The sequence below is a fragment of the Caloenas nicobarica genome, chromosome 1 (assembly GCF_036013445.1).
Source record: "Caloenas nicobarica isolate bCalNic1 chromosome 1, bCalNic1.hap1, whole genome shotgun sequence".
In the NCBI taxonomy this organism is placed as follows: domain Eukaryota; kingdom Metazoa; phylum Chordata; class Aves; order Columbiformes; family Columbidae; genus Caloenas; species Caloenas nicobarica.
This window is the reverse complement of record NC_088245.1, coordinates 90665122-90683403: the sequence shown is the minus strand read 5'-3', so window position 1 is coordinate 90683403 and position 18282 is coordinate 90665122. Positions and strand designations below refer to the sequence as shown.

Genomic DNA, 18282 nt, shown 5'->3' with positions numbered 1-18282 from the left:
TAAAAACCTTTATAAAGCTATATATTTGCCATGCCGCATGGAGTCTGTGCTGAGTTGGTCTGATCACTGCTTGGTCCTTCTCCACACCAAAATCTGTTTAGATAGCCTATTGAGGACATTTCTTGACATAAATGTGCCTGATCTTTACCCTCGCCTGGAGGGCAGGTCAGCACAGATAACAAGGACTGCGATGTTAGCACCTGGATGTTATCAGAACTGCCCGGCTGAGCTGTGTGCTGGAAATCTTCAAAGAAAAATTGTAGTGGTGCCTCAAGCACACGGTTCCCTGCCTTTGTTGCACGTCCCCTGCTGTTGGGGCTGCACTGATGCAGAAAAAGGCTTCTCTGAGAAGATAATAGAAAGTGTTTAGTAAGATCTGTGTTTAGCTGAGAGATATACCAAAAGTGTTCTTTCATCATTTGAGGTTTTGCTAATGTTGTAATCGCCTTTCTATCTCTTGTGCCCCTCCTAAAAATAAATACTTTTTTTTTTTCCTCTGCCACTTAAAAAACTGTTTGAAAAGCTGGTGAATCCAGTCTGACATGAGGAAAGCAAGCACCATCACTCCTATTTCATATGAATGGGCAAAGACGCAAGGGGAGGTGAACTGCCTTGCCCAAGGGAGTGCTGCACAGGAGAAGGCTTGGACTTAAATACTAGGGAAGCCTGACTCCTACACCCCTGTCCACCAGCCTTGTGCCCACCCAGAGATAAGAGCTCTGACTCTCCTGAAGCATGGGAGATGCAGCATGGGGAAAAGGGCAGAGGAAACCCTCTGGGGGTGTGCTACTCATTCAGCTGGCCAAAGCAAGAGTTCTTGGGTCCTCTTTCTCGACTCAAAATACTCTATCAATAATGAAAGTGAGACTGCCCAGTCCACGTGGAACAGGGGGGACACACTGCTTTGGGTCCAAATCACAGCTGTTGCTGCCTGGGTTGGGTAGGGATCAGCCCCAGGGAGCCCACTAATCCTGTATGGCTTGTTCATTCTCCTTATGTCCCCATTTTTACTGAATTCTTCAAACCTCCTTTCAAAATGATGCCTTTTAAAATTTAACTGTATTTCTCACCTCAGAGACAAAAAAAGTAAACAGCAGTCCTTCTTCGTTCCCCTTTCACAGATGTAATTTCTCTTCATACCATCCCCTATTTTCCAAATCTGGACTAAACCTCATGAAACATTCTGAGGTGTATGGCCCAGGCAGGGGTGGGAGGGAGAGACATTTATCTGAACCGCTGCTAAAAGATATTTTGAGCTGCCTTTAGAGAGAAATCACTTTGCAAGGTGGAGCTAATACAGATCGAGGAGCCAGTCACAAGCTAGTGGAAATAAAAGTTTTTCTTTACCTCCATGTCCTGCAAGAGAGAGGTGTCCTCGGGGCAATCTTTCTTCCCCACCCCTTTCCCTCTTATCTGTGGGAAAACTTCAGCCGAGCCAGGGCAAAATCACGCCGCCGTGGAGGGTATGTAACATCCAAGCTCCTGCTTGAAAACTGACAGAGCCCAGCGAGTGGCCCTGCACGACGAGCAAGGAAGAAGGGCGGGTGGGTGAGAGGAAGGGAGGGAGGCGAGAGGAGGGGGAGGCAAGGCAATCGGGGTTTATATTTAGACACAAATCTAAACAGATACTGTCCTTCCCAAAGTGCCGGCCTCATGAGACAACAAGCAGCAAACCCTGCTGCTGTGCCCAAACTTGGGGACACCACATGTGCATTTTCCCCCTTCCTTTCTTTCTCCTCTCTGTGTTTTCTGTCACCTTACCTTATTGGTTTTTTTCCTCCCCTGTCCCATTTTGCTTCTATTTCTCTCCCTTGCTTGCAGTTCTCTCCTGGTGTCTGCCTGGATCTTTCCCTTGTCCGTGCTTCCCTTACCAAGGCTGCAGGGTCTTTTCCAAGCTGTTTATTTCTGAGGAGAATCTTTTTGCCTCTAACTGCAGCTTCCCTTCTCTCTTCCATCACACTTTTAGGTAATTTCAGTCAGCAGTGGACTGCCTTTAGGATGGTTGGAGACACAAAAGAGGAGCAGAGAACAGGTGATCATTGCAACTGAGCAGAATTTAAGGCTTCAGGGTGCTGGTGCACGGCTGGGACTCCCAGGGTTGCCATAATGTCAGCAGTACTATTGTGCTGCTGGGTGATCCCCCAAAAGAGATCAGGGGTCTGGTGTGAAGGGACCTGCACAAATGTGGGCACAAGCAGGGGGACCCCATGCCAGGTGTCACTGGCTAGCTGTAAGGCAGGACTAGCTCATTCCACCCTGAACTTGTGTCTCATGCTGCCAGGTCAGGAGGCGCAGGATGTTCTTCTCTCCCTTCACAGGGAAGAATAAGCTTGTGCACTGGAAATGAGAAGCTTCCGTGGTGGTAGAAAAATTCAGATGGGAAAAAATAAGCCCCAGGAATGTTTTGCTGCGGTTTCCCTTTCCCTTCAGATCGCAGTGTTGTAAACTAGACATCTCGTTCCTGTTTTAGCAACTGTTTGCATATGCTCCTTCTCAAGAATTTCAGTCCCCACCTCTTGAGAGCAGGGTGGTGCAGAGGAATTTGGAAACGCTCCCTTTGTCTTCTGCTGGCTCCCCTGCCTTGCATGCAGCTGCAAAGTGACACAATGTCATGTTGTCATCATTTTGGGATGATACCTTGGGGGCAGAAGAGGGTTAAAGCATCTTTTCTGAAAGGGATGCATACTTTTCCTCTGCAGCGTTTCATGAGTCCCTGCTCGCTATGGAGGAAAACACTCCAGAATGGATTTAACTGTGACCATCATGATATCCCAGATTATTGTCACCAATAAATTGTCTCGACACAGTTGTTCTTACAGTATAGTTAACTGTTGCTGTACTGCATGCTATAGGACTCCTGTGGAATTAGCAGATTTAAATAATGATCTCATTATCTCCCAAATTCAATATACAGTGGCTGCTCAGCACTCAGCCAAAAGAAGGATGGATTGAGTTGTTGCAATCTGGAAACTGGGCAAGAGGACTAATTAATATTCTGTTGCTGAAACACTGAATTAGTTGAAACTCCTCTGCTGTAAGCAACCAGAAGATGCTGTAACTACAGATGATAGTTTAAAAATCTAAAAGAAACATGAAATTCCTTCTCGATTGGAAATCCTATTGATCTCTTAAAAGTCCTGACAATGGCATGCTAGGAGAGGGGACAGGAACTGAACTGAGGAGCAGGGCGAGGTGGGGAGGGCAGCTTTGCCTGCTGTCGGGACAGAAGGAGGGTTTCGTGCTCGGGGATTTCACTGTGGGCACTGGTCACCAAGTGTCGTTTCCAAGATATCTGCCATGTAATGGATGACCAAAATCACACACTTCCAATGGCTGTTTCATGCCGCTCAGGGTCTATTTCAGCATTTTCTTTCTGCTTTCAAGAGTTGTACTCTGTGGAGGAAACTGTTTGCCTAGGTCTACAAAAAAGGAAACTGGTAGGTAGAGATAGTATCACTTTACCCGTACTAATAAAGCAAAGGTAGTTGCAGCTGCCCCACCACAATTCTTCACCCTGTTTATTTCTGCTCTGAAGTATCTTGCCACAAGGCAAATCTCTTCTGCCACAGGATTCCCAAATGCCATTGCTCTGAACATGGTACACAGTACTCAGTTTATTAATGCTAAATCTTTTTTCCTGAAGGAGCAAGGAGAGAACACACAGAAATGTGGTATATGCTTTTTTCTCCAGCCAGGAAGACATGAGGTGTGGATTTGCTCTAGACTTTCTTGTTTCTCGAGTGAAAAACACCAAAAAATCTGAAACAAACAACTGACTTGCTTTAACTGCAAGAACCTTGTGACAAACATTATTAAGGGAGGTTATGCTGAGGAACCGGGTGTTTTACATGATGTGTACATGCAAGTATGAGTGTGAGATATTTTAGAATATGACTCTCTGCATGTCTGTGTATCTCTGCTTACAGACCTTCTGGAATATAGCAGTGTCTATGAGACTAACTTCTGTGTATATGCAAAAATAAGTTTCTACATCTGTTCTGCTCAGGAGGAAAAAAAATCCAGTCATCACAACTGCCATTAAAACAGACTCTAGGGGAAAATGTCATTTGAGTGAGAAAATGTTGTGCTTTTGGACCCCTGCATTTTGCAGCTTCCCAGCTGATTCTTTTCAAGGTATGTGAGGCCAAAACAGCAAGTTCGCTTCAGGCCAAATGAATGGTGCTCCTGCTATGGGCAGCATGTCAGGGAGAGGTGCAAGAAAATCCTTCATCCTAGCACACCTGTAAAAGAGGTAGCGTAACTCGTTCTGCCATGCTCAGAAACACCATTTGTAATATTTGCTGGCCTCTTACATTTTGGCTATGAAGTCTGGACAATGGGGCCTCTACAGGGTGCTAGGTCAACAGAGAAGAGATGCAGGGACACGGCAATCATTTGTTCAGAGGCTACTCTGGAAAGAAAGGTTTTGGGGGCATCTGAAACTTTGACTCAGATATTTGTGCCCACAGAGCTATCTCATTCGGGTGTGTCTGTGTGGGTGCTGAATCTGGGAAGGTATGTTTGTCAGGGTGGTGGGTGACCAAAGGGTGGAGAGAGCTGTGGGTCCCTGCAAGACAGATTGAATCTCTCTGCTTTGTTAAGGCATTTACTGAGGGTTTAGTAGAGCTCACCTGTCAGTACCAGGATCTGAGATTGTTCTGTCTACCTATCTGTCTGGATTTGGCTGCTGCTATTCACATCCTTTTCAAAAATTCATACTATTAACAAGCAGCTGTTACCAGGTTGGGCTTTTGACCCCCTGTAAATGGGATCTCAACCCTTCCTGTTCCCACTCAAACAACTCAATTCTCAACTGAAAAAAAGGGGGATAGGGTAACCACAGAAAAAAAAGCACTTACATTTCAAAGATCAATCAACTCTAAAAGCCAACATCCTGTTTTGGTGTAGGTTTGCACATCAGCTCCCCCAACAATGGCAAGCTGACAGGAAGCAAACGTGAACAGTGTTTTCTATGGGAAACTTGCTTTTTAAACCCACCATTCTGCTACCCCTGTTCTGAAGTATCTGCTCCTGCCAACCCTGCCCTTGCCCCTCAGCTTTAAACTAATGCCATGGATGCTAAGCCTCGCCCTCCTCTTCAGGGAGTTATCAGCAGGAAATGAAGTCAGCTGGAACGCTTTGTACCATCGACATTTTTTTTCTGTAACTCTGCAGCTGCAGCGAAGCACATCTGAGAGCACACACGCGTGCGCACACACACACGGTCATGTGCCAGCACCCACGCGTGTACGCACAGCCTCGCTTGCCAGACGCTGCACACCCCTGGAGATCGATGTGGATGGGAAAGCCCCCTTACCAAAGACACTTGAATTAAATAAAAGGACGCAGTTGTAAGTGATTCTTGTAAGCTGTATTGGATGGGGAGTGCAAGACTATGTGTGTCGTGCTGTGGCCACATAAAAAAGTAGGTGACAGAGATTAACTGAAAGATGAATCATTTCACGTGTTCCTGTTAGCCTGTGCCTGAGTGGTAACATCAGGGTTCAGATCAACCAGGCTTCTTAAATCTCAGGCTCTGGGCAAAAGCCTGTCCCTAAGCAGAGTAAAATTAGGAAAATGCTATATGGTACAGGGAGCATTTCACCTGTCACACCTTGCCTGAGTGGATCTGCTCTTAGTAATGAGGTCACGCTGAGGGAGACCACCCTCATTCATACCAGGCCACCTGGGGCTGATGGGCAGTGTACAGGTAGCTAGTGTCCTCTCTTGCGGCACCTGAATTTCTTTGGAGAGCTCTTCCTTCACCGCTGATCCGCCTGACCTCAGAGAACAAACTGAGCTGCAGTATTAAGAAGCATGGCTGCATCCCATTAGATTAATAGAGTGATGGGACAAATATTATCAGCATCAGCTATTGACAGCTTGCTTCTAGATGGAACAATTCCTCTACCAGTTACTAGCAGGTACATACACAGCAAGGCTTAATATAGACAAACAAAAAGTTATAGTCGGAATATGGGTGCTGACACAATTCCAGGTATCTGTGCTAGATACAACCATAGTTTTGATTCTGTTGTTCTCAGGCCAGACTTGCTGCCCATCTCCTAGCACCCTAGAAAGTGGTTGTCACAGCTGGTCCTCGCAACAGCTTCCTCAGCACACAGCCCAAGCTCTGACTGAACAGCAAGATTTTCTGACTGAAAATGGAACAACATTTCTGGTCCCTAACAGGTTATGCCCAGAGGAAGCTTGCCTTGCCACTGCCTGTGTAGTGGGTCTTAAAAAGGTAAAGGACTTTTAGCTGAATACCAGGCCAGTGCTATATTCATTTTACCTATCTTTTAAAAAACTACACTGTTAAAAGCGAAATTCCCAACCAAGTTAACTTGGAAACTTTGAGGACAAGAACGAATAAATGCATTATGCACAAGCACCCAACACCTTTTTGTGTTCAACAAAGGTCTGTGTGGTGTGCCATTTCCCAATAGCAGTAGTACTGCATTGTTTGGCAGGGCTGATATCTCCTCAGGAGGATATCTGATCAACATTTTTAGAAACAATTTGCATGGTGGGTCTCATGTGGCACCGAGCGTTGGAACTTCAAAGTGCCGAATACTTCAGCTTTTGCCAGAGCTGACTCAGGTCAGTCGCTTCTGTCAAACGCAGCGGCAAGTGACTTTAATCACTCTGGCTGTCATTCGGCTGAGGAGAGCTGGCCTGGCTCAGAAATCAAGCACTACACACAGTGAGACTGCACAGCCCGCAAGTGTTATCTGTACGAAGAAAGGCTTCTGTTCATGGGCAGACTGCATGATCTAGACAGGAAGCCTGGCCCAGCGCATTGTAGACTGTGTGTCTGAAGAGAAACCTTGCCTGGCTTGTCAAACAACCATGATGTCTAAGGAGAGAGCTGGCTGAGGGCAAGACCAGCCATGAAGAGGGCAGATGGAGCATGATGATACACTTGCCAGGATGGAGACCTTGCCCACTTTCTGGCTAAAATATATGTTCTCTGGAGACACAGCCCCCAGATTCAGCCTGTGGCCCATTGCATGTAAACCACACTAAAATTAAGATTGTTCCATGAATTGGCCAGCCCCTGGAGGGAGTAAACTGGCTCAATCTCTGGTGAGATATTACTGTCTACTTACTGTTTTTGTAATGTAAATAAGTATAGGAGTTGAAAAGGAGAACTAGTGGCTAGCAATACTTTCTTGACGCTGTTATGCAAGGATGCTAGGAGCCCCTAGGCTTATTGCATCACAACAGAGAGAATCCTTCTCCTTTCTCTGAGATCTAGCTGAGGAAGTGAGAGAGCCTGGAGATTTACTTTGTATCACATAATTTCAGAGCAAGCTGAAAGAATTAAAGACCTTATCCCTTGCCCTACAGGTTCACTCAATACTACACATCCAAGAAAGAGGGGACCAAAACAAGCCCCCTTTGTTTGGTGCAATGTGCAATACAGTCTATACATCGGTGTGCACTGCCCACTGCAGAGAGTACTCAGCCTAATAAATCCTGGTCTCTGTAGCAGAAAGCCAATGCTGTTTGCTTCCATAAATCCTGCTGAGTGCTGAATTCCCACCAGACTCATCAACCCAAATCCTGCAGGAGGCTGGGTTTGAGCAGCAGAACCCCTTGGCAGCTGCAGGCTAGGACGCCTGCAGACTGGGATGGCTGCGGATGTGCCACAAGGCTGCAGGGGCAGGAGGAGGTGAGGAAAACTTGGCAGACTTTTTTTGAATGGGTCAGTTTCTCTTGGCCCCTGAGAACCCACTGCATGGTCCCAGTAGTAGCAGGGGGAGTGGGGGATGATCTTCTGCAATCTCCATGAAGCTCACTTTTGACTTTCTTGCCACAGAGGCTGTGCAGCTCCAGAAACATGCACCCTTCCTGGCAAAGGAGGGACAGCCACATTCAGCAAATACACGCTGTTAATAAATCTAAACTGCAGAACAGAAAAACTTTTCCCCTTTCTGCATTTTTTTTCTGAAATGAAAGAAAAAAGAATTGACAGCTCTTCTTCCCACATCCACTTTATTTTCTATCCTTTCCATCCTTTTTTTTTCCCCGTGGCACATGTTACTTCCACATACTCTCCACGACATCCCTTCTTTCCTGTGCTGATTCCACCAACCATGTCCTGGGTGCTCCTTGTCACGCTCTCCTATTCCCCAGTAAAATAATTCACACACTCATACCCACCACCTCCCTCTGCCACTTGACCCTTTGACTGCATCAAGTAAATACTGACCCCTCCCCAGGTTCTCAGAGGGCAAGGCTGCTTGAAAATGGAGAGGAACAAGCCATTACTGTGTATGCATGCACAGGTTGGTGGGGAGAGAATAGAGGAAGCTATAATGTCTCAGTTTTAGTTAGCGAAATCTCTAACAAAAAGTGTTTGTTGCAGCTTGTTTTCCTTATCCCCTTTTCTTTCCTAAGCTGTTTCCTCCAGACCATTTTAATCCCATTCTTCCTTACTCTTTTCGCTCCTGCAGATCAGCTGCTTTTTCCCTTTGATATGCTCTACTCCAGCCCCTCATCTAAATATTTTATATAATCCTACATACATAAAATCAACCTTTTGCGCACTCTTACCTCACACTTCACTCCTTTTCTTGCCCTGTTTTTCTCCGTAGCGCTTTGCCCTTGTGCCCCTACCACCAACAAGGCTGCTTGTATTGCCTGACTTTGTTGCTGGAGCAGTTGCTACTCGCAAGCTCAGCTACCTCCCTGAGCTGAGTGACTGTACATCAGAGGCTCAGAGCAGCCCTTTTTTGCCTTTCACTTATAACAAACTATGGGTTTCTCCTGAGCATTGGCAAGAGAGGGCAGCAGCAGAGGAAGGCTCTGTGTGTTGGTGCCAGGGAGGAAAAACCGGGCCCTGTGCATGCCCTGCAGGCAAGGGGAACACTGGAGGAAAAATTATTTTGTTCTGCATGTACGCAACAACAGGACGGTACAGAAATGGTAGGGAATGGATGCATGATGTGTTTGCCTTCCTGAATTCACCCCAACAAACTGATTCATCTGGCCTGCTATCAGCTGTGTGTGCTACGGAGCACCTGGGGACAGATGATAGTCACACAAACTTAATTTGGGTTTCTTTGTGCTAATATAGTACATTTCCATGTACATAGAGTTGACGTATTTGGTAAGATCGAAGTGGGAAAACCGAAAGCTCCCATCTCTCGGGAGAAGTTGAATAAAGTTTCAAAATTACCCCAGTTAAAAAGATTTCTTTATACAAATCTTTATAAGATGACTGAGCACAAGGCCACAGACAAAATGAGGCATACCTCAGCATTTATCCTGTAAGCGATGCATTGAATACCAGGAGGTTGTTCGACTAGTGAAACCAGGTCTTGTAGAAGAGGTGATTTTGACATATATCCTGCAGTTTTTAAGTGGTAAAACTTCAGCTATGCGCAGTGGCAAATGATCCTATGAGCTTTACAGTGCAAATCAGTTTCAGATACACCCTGTTTGGTGTAATTAAATGACAAGGTTTTCCTCAAGGAAAATGGGACACAAAACACTTGCAAGGACACAGAACCAGCCTCTGATTTAGCAGCGGCCAGGCTCACTGGGGCCAAGGGTGCCACAACCACCCTGTGGATCTGACCGACTTCCCCAGCCAGACAAACCAGGGGTGACGCCAGGGGACGGCTGCTGGGCACCGTGCCGATGCCATGACCCACACCAGCTCCCTCAGGCCTCGCAAAACGTCTCGGGTCCAAGCAAGCAGGTGCCAGAAGGTGGTCAGGGCCGTTCTGCGGGGCTGGCTCCGCTTCGGCTGCTCCTGGGCCGTACGAGCGGCGCCAGAGCCCGCAGCCGTCAGGTCTGGCCGGGTCTGGTCAGGTTTGGCCGGGTTTGGCCGGGTCTGGTCAGGTCTGGCCGGGTCTGGCCGCGTCCCGTCAGCGCCCCCCACAGCCCAACGACTGCTACTGCGCCCCCACACGCGCCACGGGAGGGAGCGAGCCGCTCCTGCCGGCCGCCCGCGAAACGTGATTGGCAGAGAGTTCTGAAGAGGCCCTTCATTGGCTGCTGGGCTATGCGTGGCTCCGCCCCCTTTCCCTCCGCTCGCGACGGCCAGGCAAAGCTGTCAGAGGTTGTTTACAACGCACGGGAGCGGGTGGGGATAGTCCCCGCCTCCCAGCAGTTCTCATTGGCTGAAGAGAGCAGGCATCGCGAGCCCATTGGCTGACAGCGGACAAGGTAATTTCCCACTCGCAAGGCTGTTCCCGGCGTGCCCTCATTGGTGAAGGAGGGCGGGCGGATTTATTCCGATTGGCGGAGAGCTGAGGGGCCCGCCCCTCCCCGCGCGGGGCAGGGTGCGTGTGGGCGGGTGTTTGCGGCGCCCGGCAGTCGGCGGCGATGGCGGGCGGGCGCGGTGAGGCGGGGCCGCTGCTCCTGTGCGCGGCGGCGGTGCTTCTGCTGGCGGCCGGCGGGGCCATCCCGCCGCCGGAGGAGGCGGCGCGCATGGCGCGCTTCGTGCTGCACAACTGCGACTGGGGGGCGCTGGCCACGCTCTCCGCGCAGGAGGGGCTGCGCGGCCGCCCCTTCGCCAATATCTTCTCCCTCAGCGACGGGCCCCCCGGGCCCCTCAGCGGCAGCGGCGTCCCCTACCTTTACCTGACCGACATGGAGATCTCCGTGCAGGACCTGGAGGTGAGCGGCAGCAGCCGGGGCTCGGCCAAGGGCGAGGGGTTTCGCCCCCTCCCCCAGCCGGGGAAGGGGGGCTGGGAGGGCTGTCCCGATATAAATAGCGACCCCGATAAAGGAGGCTTTAAAGTATGCAGGTTACTAGTGCGATGTCGTATTTTCCTCCGTTGCCCGAGCTTTTTAATCTCAGTAGCAAGCGGCGCTCGGAACTTCCTTTGTAGGAGTCGAGGTTCGCACCTGCGTTTTCGGGAGGTAACGCAGTGGTGCTCGCTGGCTGTGCCACGGGTGTCACCTCACTTGTGAGCCCTGGCGACAACTATTCGCCCTCGAACATCTAAATGTAAGGCCGTGTTCTCTGCGTGGACACTCAGCAGTCCTCCTGAGAAGTTCCTGCTGACCACGGTCAGAAAAGTTGCTAAGCAGCACTCTGGTAGAGGAGGCGGCTGGAGCTTCTAGGAGAACTGACCAGAGAAATGAGGGGCCGCAAAATATTTAAACAGGGAGAACTTCACAAAAACATGTTAAAAGGACTGGAAAATGGCAGCGTGGGGCTTGAGCAAAGGGGGCCCCTACACAGACTACAGAGGGAACAGCAATTAAGTCTCGGGAGCCCGCTGTAAAGGCAAGTGCACAACGAAAGGCAGCAGACTGATGCTGAGGCTCGGAGTGTGTGTAATTGGCTGTGGGTCAAGAGAGAGTTGGCTAAAAAGTAAGGGAAATAGCAGCTGTATGCCTCCTTTATTAGAAAGCTTTTTTTGCTCTAGTAACTATTATGGTATTAGTAAAACACAAAACTTAAATAATGGAAATTTTTCAGACTTTGTTTTACTATAAACCTTTTTTTGCTTGTTCCCTGTGAAGCTTTAGTTTTTACTTCAGAATAGTTTAATTACGTATCTAATTGCTGTAGAAAACCTAAGTTATCTCGTGTAGTAATCTTCTCCACCCCATCTATAAGCTTTTGTTTTCAGAATAACATCAAAATCATGGTATAAACTGCTAATGAACATTTTCCTTCAGAAGGCTCCTCAAGAGATCCTTATTCTGCTGTTAGAAACATTTGACTGTCACGCGTAAGAGAGATGTCTGGTAGGAAATAGTGCTGAATAATCATGAGTCAGCTTTTTTCTAGTTAAGCAACTTCCTATCTGTCAGGGGGCTACTCCTCTTTCATCAGTTCAGCGGTACTCTGCATAGCATTTAAGTGACTTTTCAGGGGTTCTTTTTGAGATGACCTCTTTTAATGAAATTTCACATGAACTTTCGTTGCTGGGAGATAATGAACTTTGGTATGTGATGTTCCACAGCAGGCAACCCTGTTCTGCACCAGTACTTTTCCAAGCTGTGTTCACCAAATTAGTTTTAGAAAAACAATACAGATTCTTTAATTCTTCAGGTTAGGTGTCTTAAGTACTCAAGATTTTTTTAAACCTAACTTTAAAAATTCAATTATAACTTAAAAAGAGCTGACCAGTTTGGGGGCAGCTGGGAGGCTTGTTTTGATGGGGGTGTGTGTTTGTTTTTGTTTTAACGAATTTTATCAACAGTTGTGAAACTCAGTTGTTTACCTTTTCAGTAGCCCTTTGTCCTTCCACCAGAATTATCTTAATGAATTTCACTGTATGTCCTTGTCTTTCGTACTGTCCTGTGTGTATGTAAATTGGTATATATCATCATTTGAATGTGAAATAGCTAGACTGTATATTGAATTTAGAGTTTTAAGGAGTGTTGTCCTGTGAGGTTTGCATTTTATGGTAAGAAACTTCAGCACACTTCTAAACTGAGCTTTCTTTCAGATTCAGAGCTCGTCTAAGTAGGCTTTCAGATACAGTTAGGAAAAGATTGTGGCAGCTTTGTTCTTTTTACCAGTGATACTGAGCTGAATAAAGTACCAAAAGCTGAAAATATGGTGGATATGACATTTTTCTGCAAAAGTACGTAAACCTGTTGTCTTACTGTTTGCATTTCAGATCAATTCAAATGCTTCCTTAACTGTGTCTTTGGCACAGACACCTTATTGCAAGAAGCACAGATATGATCCCCAGAATCCTCTCTGTGCCCACATAATCTTCTGTGGGAGTATTGTAAAGGTAAGCAGCTGAGAGTTGACACTGGACAAGAGTGTGTGCATCAAATAGTATTGTGTAGTGGACAGAGAAGAGGAAGGTTAGAATTTCCGTGTGAAAGTATATGAAGAGACATTGTGTGCCCTGATACCAGAAGGCTACCTCATAGTTTGTGTGAGGAAAATGAAGCTACCACTTGACGTTTTCAGGAGCTATGTTGGTATATATCTAGCAAGGAACATGGAAGGACAATATTGTAATGAAGGAAGTCTCCCTCATTCCTCTAGACCTGTTTTGAAACTAAGAAGTCTAAGACAATTTTCTTGTGAATGAATCGTCAAGGTCCGTGTAGCGTGACATGCATTTCCAGAACTTTACTGAAGTCAATATTAACCTCGGCTAAAAACTTACAGGTGTTAGAGACAGAAAAAGTGCATTGTGTTAACTGATGGTGTTCTTTTGTGCACCAATACTTTGGTGTCCCATAGAAGGCATTTAGAACTGCACGTGTTATTCATTGAAGATCTTAATCCCATTATTGAGGGTAATGATTGAGGATAATGATTAATCATAATTAGTCTCTCTTGTATGATAGTCTAAATTCTTATTTGGTGTTTTCACACCTCAGATATTTGGACATTATACTCCAGCAGCCCTTTAATTGCTGTCATGTGTTTCTCATCAATCATGGGGTTATTTATTTTATTGAGTTCCTTTTGTACTATACCCAGAGATTGAACTTGTTGATTTAACCTTTAAATATTTGCACATTGTATATTAAGTGCTGTCACATGTTTCAGCTTCCCTTCTCTTGTAGATTCTGTTGTATCATCATATTTATGCGTGTGTATGTATTTGTTTGCATGCATCTGAATGTGTTTGGATCTGTTTGTGTCTGTTTGAGTGAGCAGGTGCAGACAAGGTAAAATTACACCTAAAATATTACATTGTAATAATTCATCAGGAATCCATACTTCCCTGTTTTGTGATTTGTTGAAAGATTTATTCTTATGTTGATGAAGTACTTTCTTGCTTATGCCTACTTTAAAAGCACTCTTTTGATTTAATACTAAAATCGACTACCTTGGAGGTTTTTTTCTGTCTTGTGTACAGTTGTACATCACACTAAAGATGAGCGGACTCTGCCAGTAACGAGTCCTTTGGGACAAGATGTGGCTAAACTGAAAAAAGCACACTGCAGTCAGCAGTGGGGTTTTTTAGATGAAATTTGTCTTCACATGACTGTATCTTACTGTAATATTTTGCTGGTTATTGTTTAGGTGAATGATTCAGAAGCAGGCTTAGCAAAGAAAGCATTATTCAGTCGCCACCCTGAAATGGAAAGTTGGCCCAAGGATCATAATTGGTTCTTTGCCAAGTTCAACATCACCAATATTTGGGTCCTGGACTACTTTGGTGGATTGAAAATTGTGACACCAGAAGAATATTACAGTGTCAAGCCTTAGTAAGTACTTGAGTTTTGTATGCTTAATCTCATTATATTTGAAACCTGTACAATTTCTCCTTATTATTAACTGTGTATATTACCTGTCTCTGTTTTTTATACACATTTATGTCTTAAGTAGTCTACTGGATGCAGTGTCTGAAATCATAACATAATGTGAGATCCACCTACTTAACAATATAATATTTATAGAACTATCTATGGTTAACTGCACTTGTACCTCAGTTTAAATACAGTTTATGGGGAGGAAGAACTCCTGTAGAGTGGGCAGAGTTACTGGCCTCTGAATTAATTGCAAGACAGATGATGTTTTGGTCTAATAGTTAAAAGTAGTGAGATACTTCGGCATTTATGAAGCTGTGTTAATGGGATTGCAGTGATATTGCTTAATATTTTCAAAACAACATTGCTTTTGAAGCTAAAATTATGATATTGAAGTACAGAGAAATCGTGTTATATTGTCTACATGAAACTAAGTCTTCAAAACTTTTGAATGCGTTTTAGCGCAGTCAACACTTAGGCATTCAATTTCACTTTTATTCTTACTCCTTGTAGGTGGAAGAAGATCCTTGGTGATGCTGATATACAAATGAATTACTTTGGCTGTTTCAGGAAAGATTTTTTTTTTTGTAGGTATTGAAGAGCTGAATTAATAATGCAAAAAATCAAACACCTTGCGTTGTTAATGAGCTTATATAACTCTTCTGAAGCAAATGTAAATTCTCACTAACTAGCACAACTTGAATTATGCCATACTCAAAAACCTTTGTGCATAAGCCTTAACTAAATTTTATTCACTGGACGTGATTCTGGAAAGATGTCCGTCTGTTGACAGTCTTCATTCAGAAAGGCTGTGTTTACTGGAAACTGAAGGATTAGTGCAGTTCTAAACCTTTCAATGCCTTCATTAAATAATATCTGAGCACTCTGCAATTTTATTTTATCATTAATACCAGTTTAGTTTCGATCTTTATGGCAAAGTACTACAGGATGGCTCAGCTGACTGTAGAATGGGAAGTGTTGCCTGTACTACAATGGCAAATGATATACTGAGTTCCCAAGTTCTGATATGAATTTTCTTTGCATGCTAATACACTCATTTGAGCCATTTTTCTACTTTGCTACTTGTATTGAATGTGCTATAGAATACGATTGTGTTTATGCAAACTGCACATACACCTCAGGATAAGTTCTTGGTAACTCTTCAGCTGGCAGTGGCCATATGCCCTGACTCTTTAATAGACATAGAGTGGTAATACCTAAAGTATCTGACTTTAGTATAAGAAGAGCAGTGGTTTGTGAATTCAATGATAATGTCGTAAAGGGTAAATGTTTTCTGATTAAGATTTTACGATCTTCAGCTTTGTTAGTCTGATAAAATAGCAATGTATCAGCTTTTATTACCCTCAACAGTAGAACTGGGGAGATTATTGGTTTTGGAAGCCTCACACAGAAATTTTGGGTTAGTAACCCAAAAGTGTGAAAGAAATAATACAGTAGGACACAGATGATTCATGACTTGTAGAGAATGAAAATTAATTAAAGGTATGCATAATTAATTCTCCATTAAAATAAGCCATACGCAATCACAATAAATAAATTAGCACCTTTTTACATCCTCTCTCATCTCCCATGTGCTAAGTTCACAAATATCCAAAAGTGATTGTGAGCAATTAAGTTGATTTTACAGTGAGCAAATATTACCTAGTTGACAGAGTAAAGAATGTGATAATTTAGACTCCTTAGAGGCAGATCTATATATAGAAAGTGGAATTTATCATATCAACTCATTTCTACATCTTAATGTCATTATTATGTGACTACTTTTTGCAAACGCTGTAACGATTTGTGAAAGTATTTTTGAGGTAACTTATTAAGCTTTCCTTCGCAGAGGGGGAGAAAAAGGTACTTGTTATTGTATCAAACATATTCTGTTCTACTATTTGAAAATTAATTTAGGATCAAAAAAGTCTTACGACACGGCACTTTATGTTGAACAGATAGCGCTGACATTAAATATGAAATTGGAAATATTTTTATATAAGGCATAACAATGCGGAAACTCAAGTGATCCTCTGTTATAGACTTGATCCTTTCCGTGGGGACACCTGAATACATTACATGTCACTCCATAACTTCTGATGTGCGAGACTGGTGATGCTGGGCTTTTGTTAAAATTAAAATATTTTTTGACAAGAGGTGTCGAGCATTATTTCTTACACATTCAAGAATACTTCTGTCCCTCATGCTGTCTTTCACACAAGCACCCTCTCTTCAGATTTCTTGTTTTATTATCAATCTGGAGTTTTTCATGCTCGCTGGAGTAAATAGTGACACACTCCTGTTACACCTGGCTTTCCCTCCTTGGATGGAATAAGCATCTTTGTGTTTCAGTTTCTTTTCTGCATCCAATACTGTGAAATGGAACATAAAATAATAACAGTGCGATTTCTGAAAATGAATACAAGGAAGCCTTATTTGGCTTTTTCTTCTGACTAGGATTGCTGCGTTTCTGAATGACTGTATTGTCGGCAAACAGATGTTCAACCACCTCCAGGAAAGCAGTGCTCTATCGTGTGTTAGCAGTTACTTCAGAAAACAAACACCATCACTGAACATCCCTCCCCTTCTTCTTCCCCAGCTTTATATGCTGAGCACAATGCCATATGGTATAGAATATCCCTCTGGTCAATTGAGGTCAACTGTCCCAGCTGTGCCCCCTCTCAGCTCCTCATGCGGCCCCAGCCCACTCGCTGGTGGGGCAGAGTGAGAAGCAGAAAGGCCTTGGTGTGCTGTTAAAACAATAACTAAAACCCTGGTGTGATATCAACACTGTTTTCTTCAAAAGTTCAAAACATAGCCCCAAACAAGTTACTATGAAAAAAATTATCTCAGCCAAAAGCAGTACAAGACCTTTAAAATAATTACTTTCATTGGAGGGTTTGATGCGGAATAAAGCTTGTTTTGCTTTGTTGGATTCGATGTTCCTGTTAGTACCAATTCCCAAGTATTTTCTGCTGGGGAGTGGAAGAGATTTGGTAACAATTCAATTTAGGCATTTTTCTAATACCACTGCATTTCATTAGAACAACTTTACGTCATCCAAATCATTTCACATTTGAAATTTGAGAGGACCTCAGCCAGATGTTTCTTCTGGAAGGTGGTGAACAACTGGTTAAGCTACATGTACAGAGCTGGATTTGAGGGTTAATCAGAGAAGAACTGTCAGGAGTTGTTCTATCTGGGCATCTCATTCAACACTTGGATAAAGAGATTTTTTTATGTAGAAGTGGAATGTAAAGCAGACTAGGATATCATTCATACTAAACATCTCTCTGTTTTTCTCCCGTAGTGATAAGTGTGTAAATGTTGTATCACTAACACAAGAAAGTCATCAGCTTTTGTGCTATTTTTCCTTACCTTTTTCTCCTGGTGCTTACCTTGTTGTATTATGCTCATTCAGGAATTTGCTTGTGAGCTTGTTTCCTTTTTTCCTGATAACCAGGAGTAATATTGTGGCTTAGAAGAGGCTGAGTATAGTAAATTAATACAGCTGTAAACAGTGAATCAGCATTTTAACTTTTGACCATGTGTATCCTTTACCATATCATGCATGATGTATCTGAACATATTCTAAATAGTAATGAAGTCACTCTCCATACACAGGAGGTTAAGTATCTCCATTCATAGATAAGAATCTGAGACGTGGGATAACCTTAGGCACCTCACTAAATCACAGGATGTTTTCTAGCTGGGAGTCTAATTAGGATAATCTCAGCCTGTATCTCTAATGATACAGTCATGTTTTTCCTTTGTCTACTAATCTTGCTCATTGACATGTTTGTGTTTCTACTTCTTGATTTTCAATTTCTTTTTGTGTTTTAATATAAGTCTTTTGCCCAGTAGATTCTTGCAACATGCTGTATCATTACAGAATAGAGTTTATCTGTATCAGGTATTTAATCCTTTATTCGATTCTATCTGGAATTAATTTCTTAGTTGTTTAATGCTGTATCTGTGATCTTCACAATAAAATAGAGGTAGCTCAGTCAGTGTATTAGATTAATACAAAAAGTATTAAAAACTTAATAGATGGATTGGTTTTCAACAGATCTTTCTTGA

The 18282-nt window shown here is 43.9% G+C and overlaps 2 protein-coding genes and 1 long non-coding RNA gene across 4 annotated transcripts in view; 2 read left to right on the top strand and 1 right to left on the bottom strand.

The window, feature by feature from the left end:
• Window positions 1-1429, bottom strand: part of RCSD1 (RCSD domain containing 1) — a 35067-nt gene extending 33638 nt beyond the window's left edge. Inside the window, exon 1 of the mRNA XM_065658563.1 lies at window positions 1348-1429. Within this exon, the coding sequence (XP_065514635.1) occupies window positions 1348-1353 (6 nt within the window). The 5' untranslated portion in view covers window positions 1354-1429. The remainder of the gene's footprint in view (window positions 1-1347) is intronic.
• Window positions 1380-3064, top strand: LOC136003192 (uncharacterized). The gene is made up of 3 exons (XR_010608040.1): window positions 1380-1463; window positions 1967-2032; window positions 2700-3064. It is a non-coding gene; the product is annotated as an uncharacterized LOC136003192 (long non-coding RNA).
• A 7277-nt stretch (window positions 3065-10341) lies between these two features.
• Window positions 10342-16356, top strand: CREG1 (cellular repressor of E1A stimulated genes 1). 2 transcript variants are annotated; one of them, XM_065640539.1, is made up of 4 exons: window positions 10353-10635; window positions 12600-12719; window positions 13976-14160; window positions 14716-16356. In XM_065640539.1, coding segments are annotated over exons 1-4 (495 nt in total). In that variant the 5' UTR covers window positions 10353-10446; the 3' UTR covers window positions 14717-16356. The 2 variants fall into 2 exon arrangements, with proteins under 2 accessions (XP_065496605.1, XP_065496611.1); XM_065640533.1 differs by lacking the exon at window positions 14716-16356 and having other exon boundaries at window positions 10342-10635; window positions 13976-14161.
• The last annotated feature ends 1926 nt before the right edge of the window (window positions 16357-18282 follow it).

What these genes read in the sequence shown, in the direction of transcription:
- CREG1 (XM_065640533.1), top strand. Translation starts at nt 10,342, where the DNA reads ATGGCGGGCGGGCGCGGTGAGGCGGGGCCGCTGCTCCTGTGCGCGGCG. An exon ending in TCTCCGTGCAGGACCTGGAG is followed by an intron (nt 10,636 to 12,599) that starts GTGAGCGGCAGC and finishes TTTGCATTTCAG; the next exon opens with ATCAATTCAAATGCTTCCTT. An exon ending in TCTGTGGGAGTATTGTAAAG is followed by an intron (nt 12,720 to 13,975) that starts GTAAGCAGCTGA and finishes GTTATTGTTTAG; the next exon opens with GTGAATGATTCAGAAGCAGG.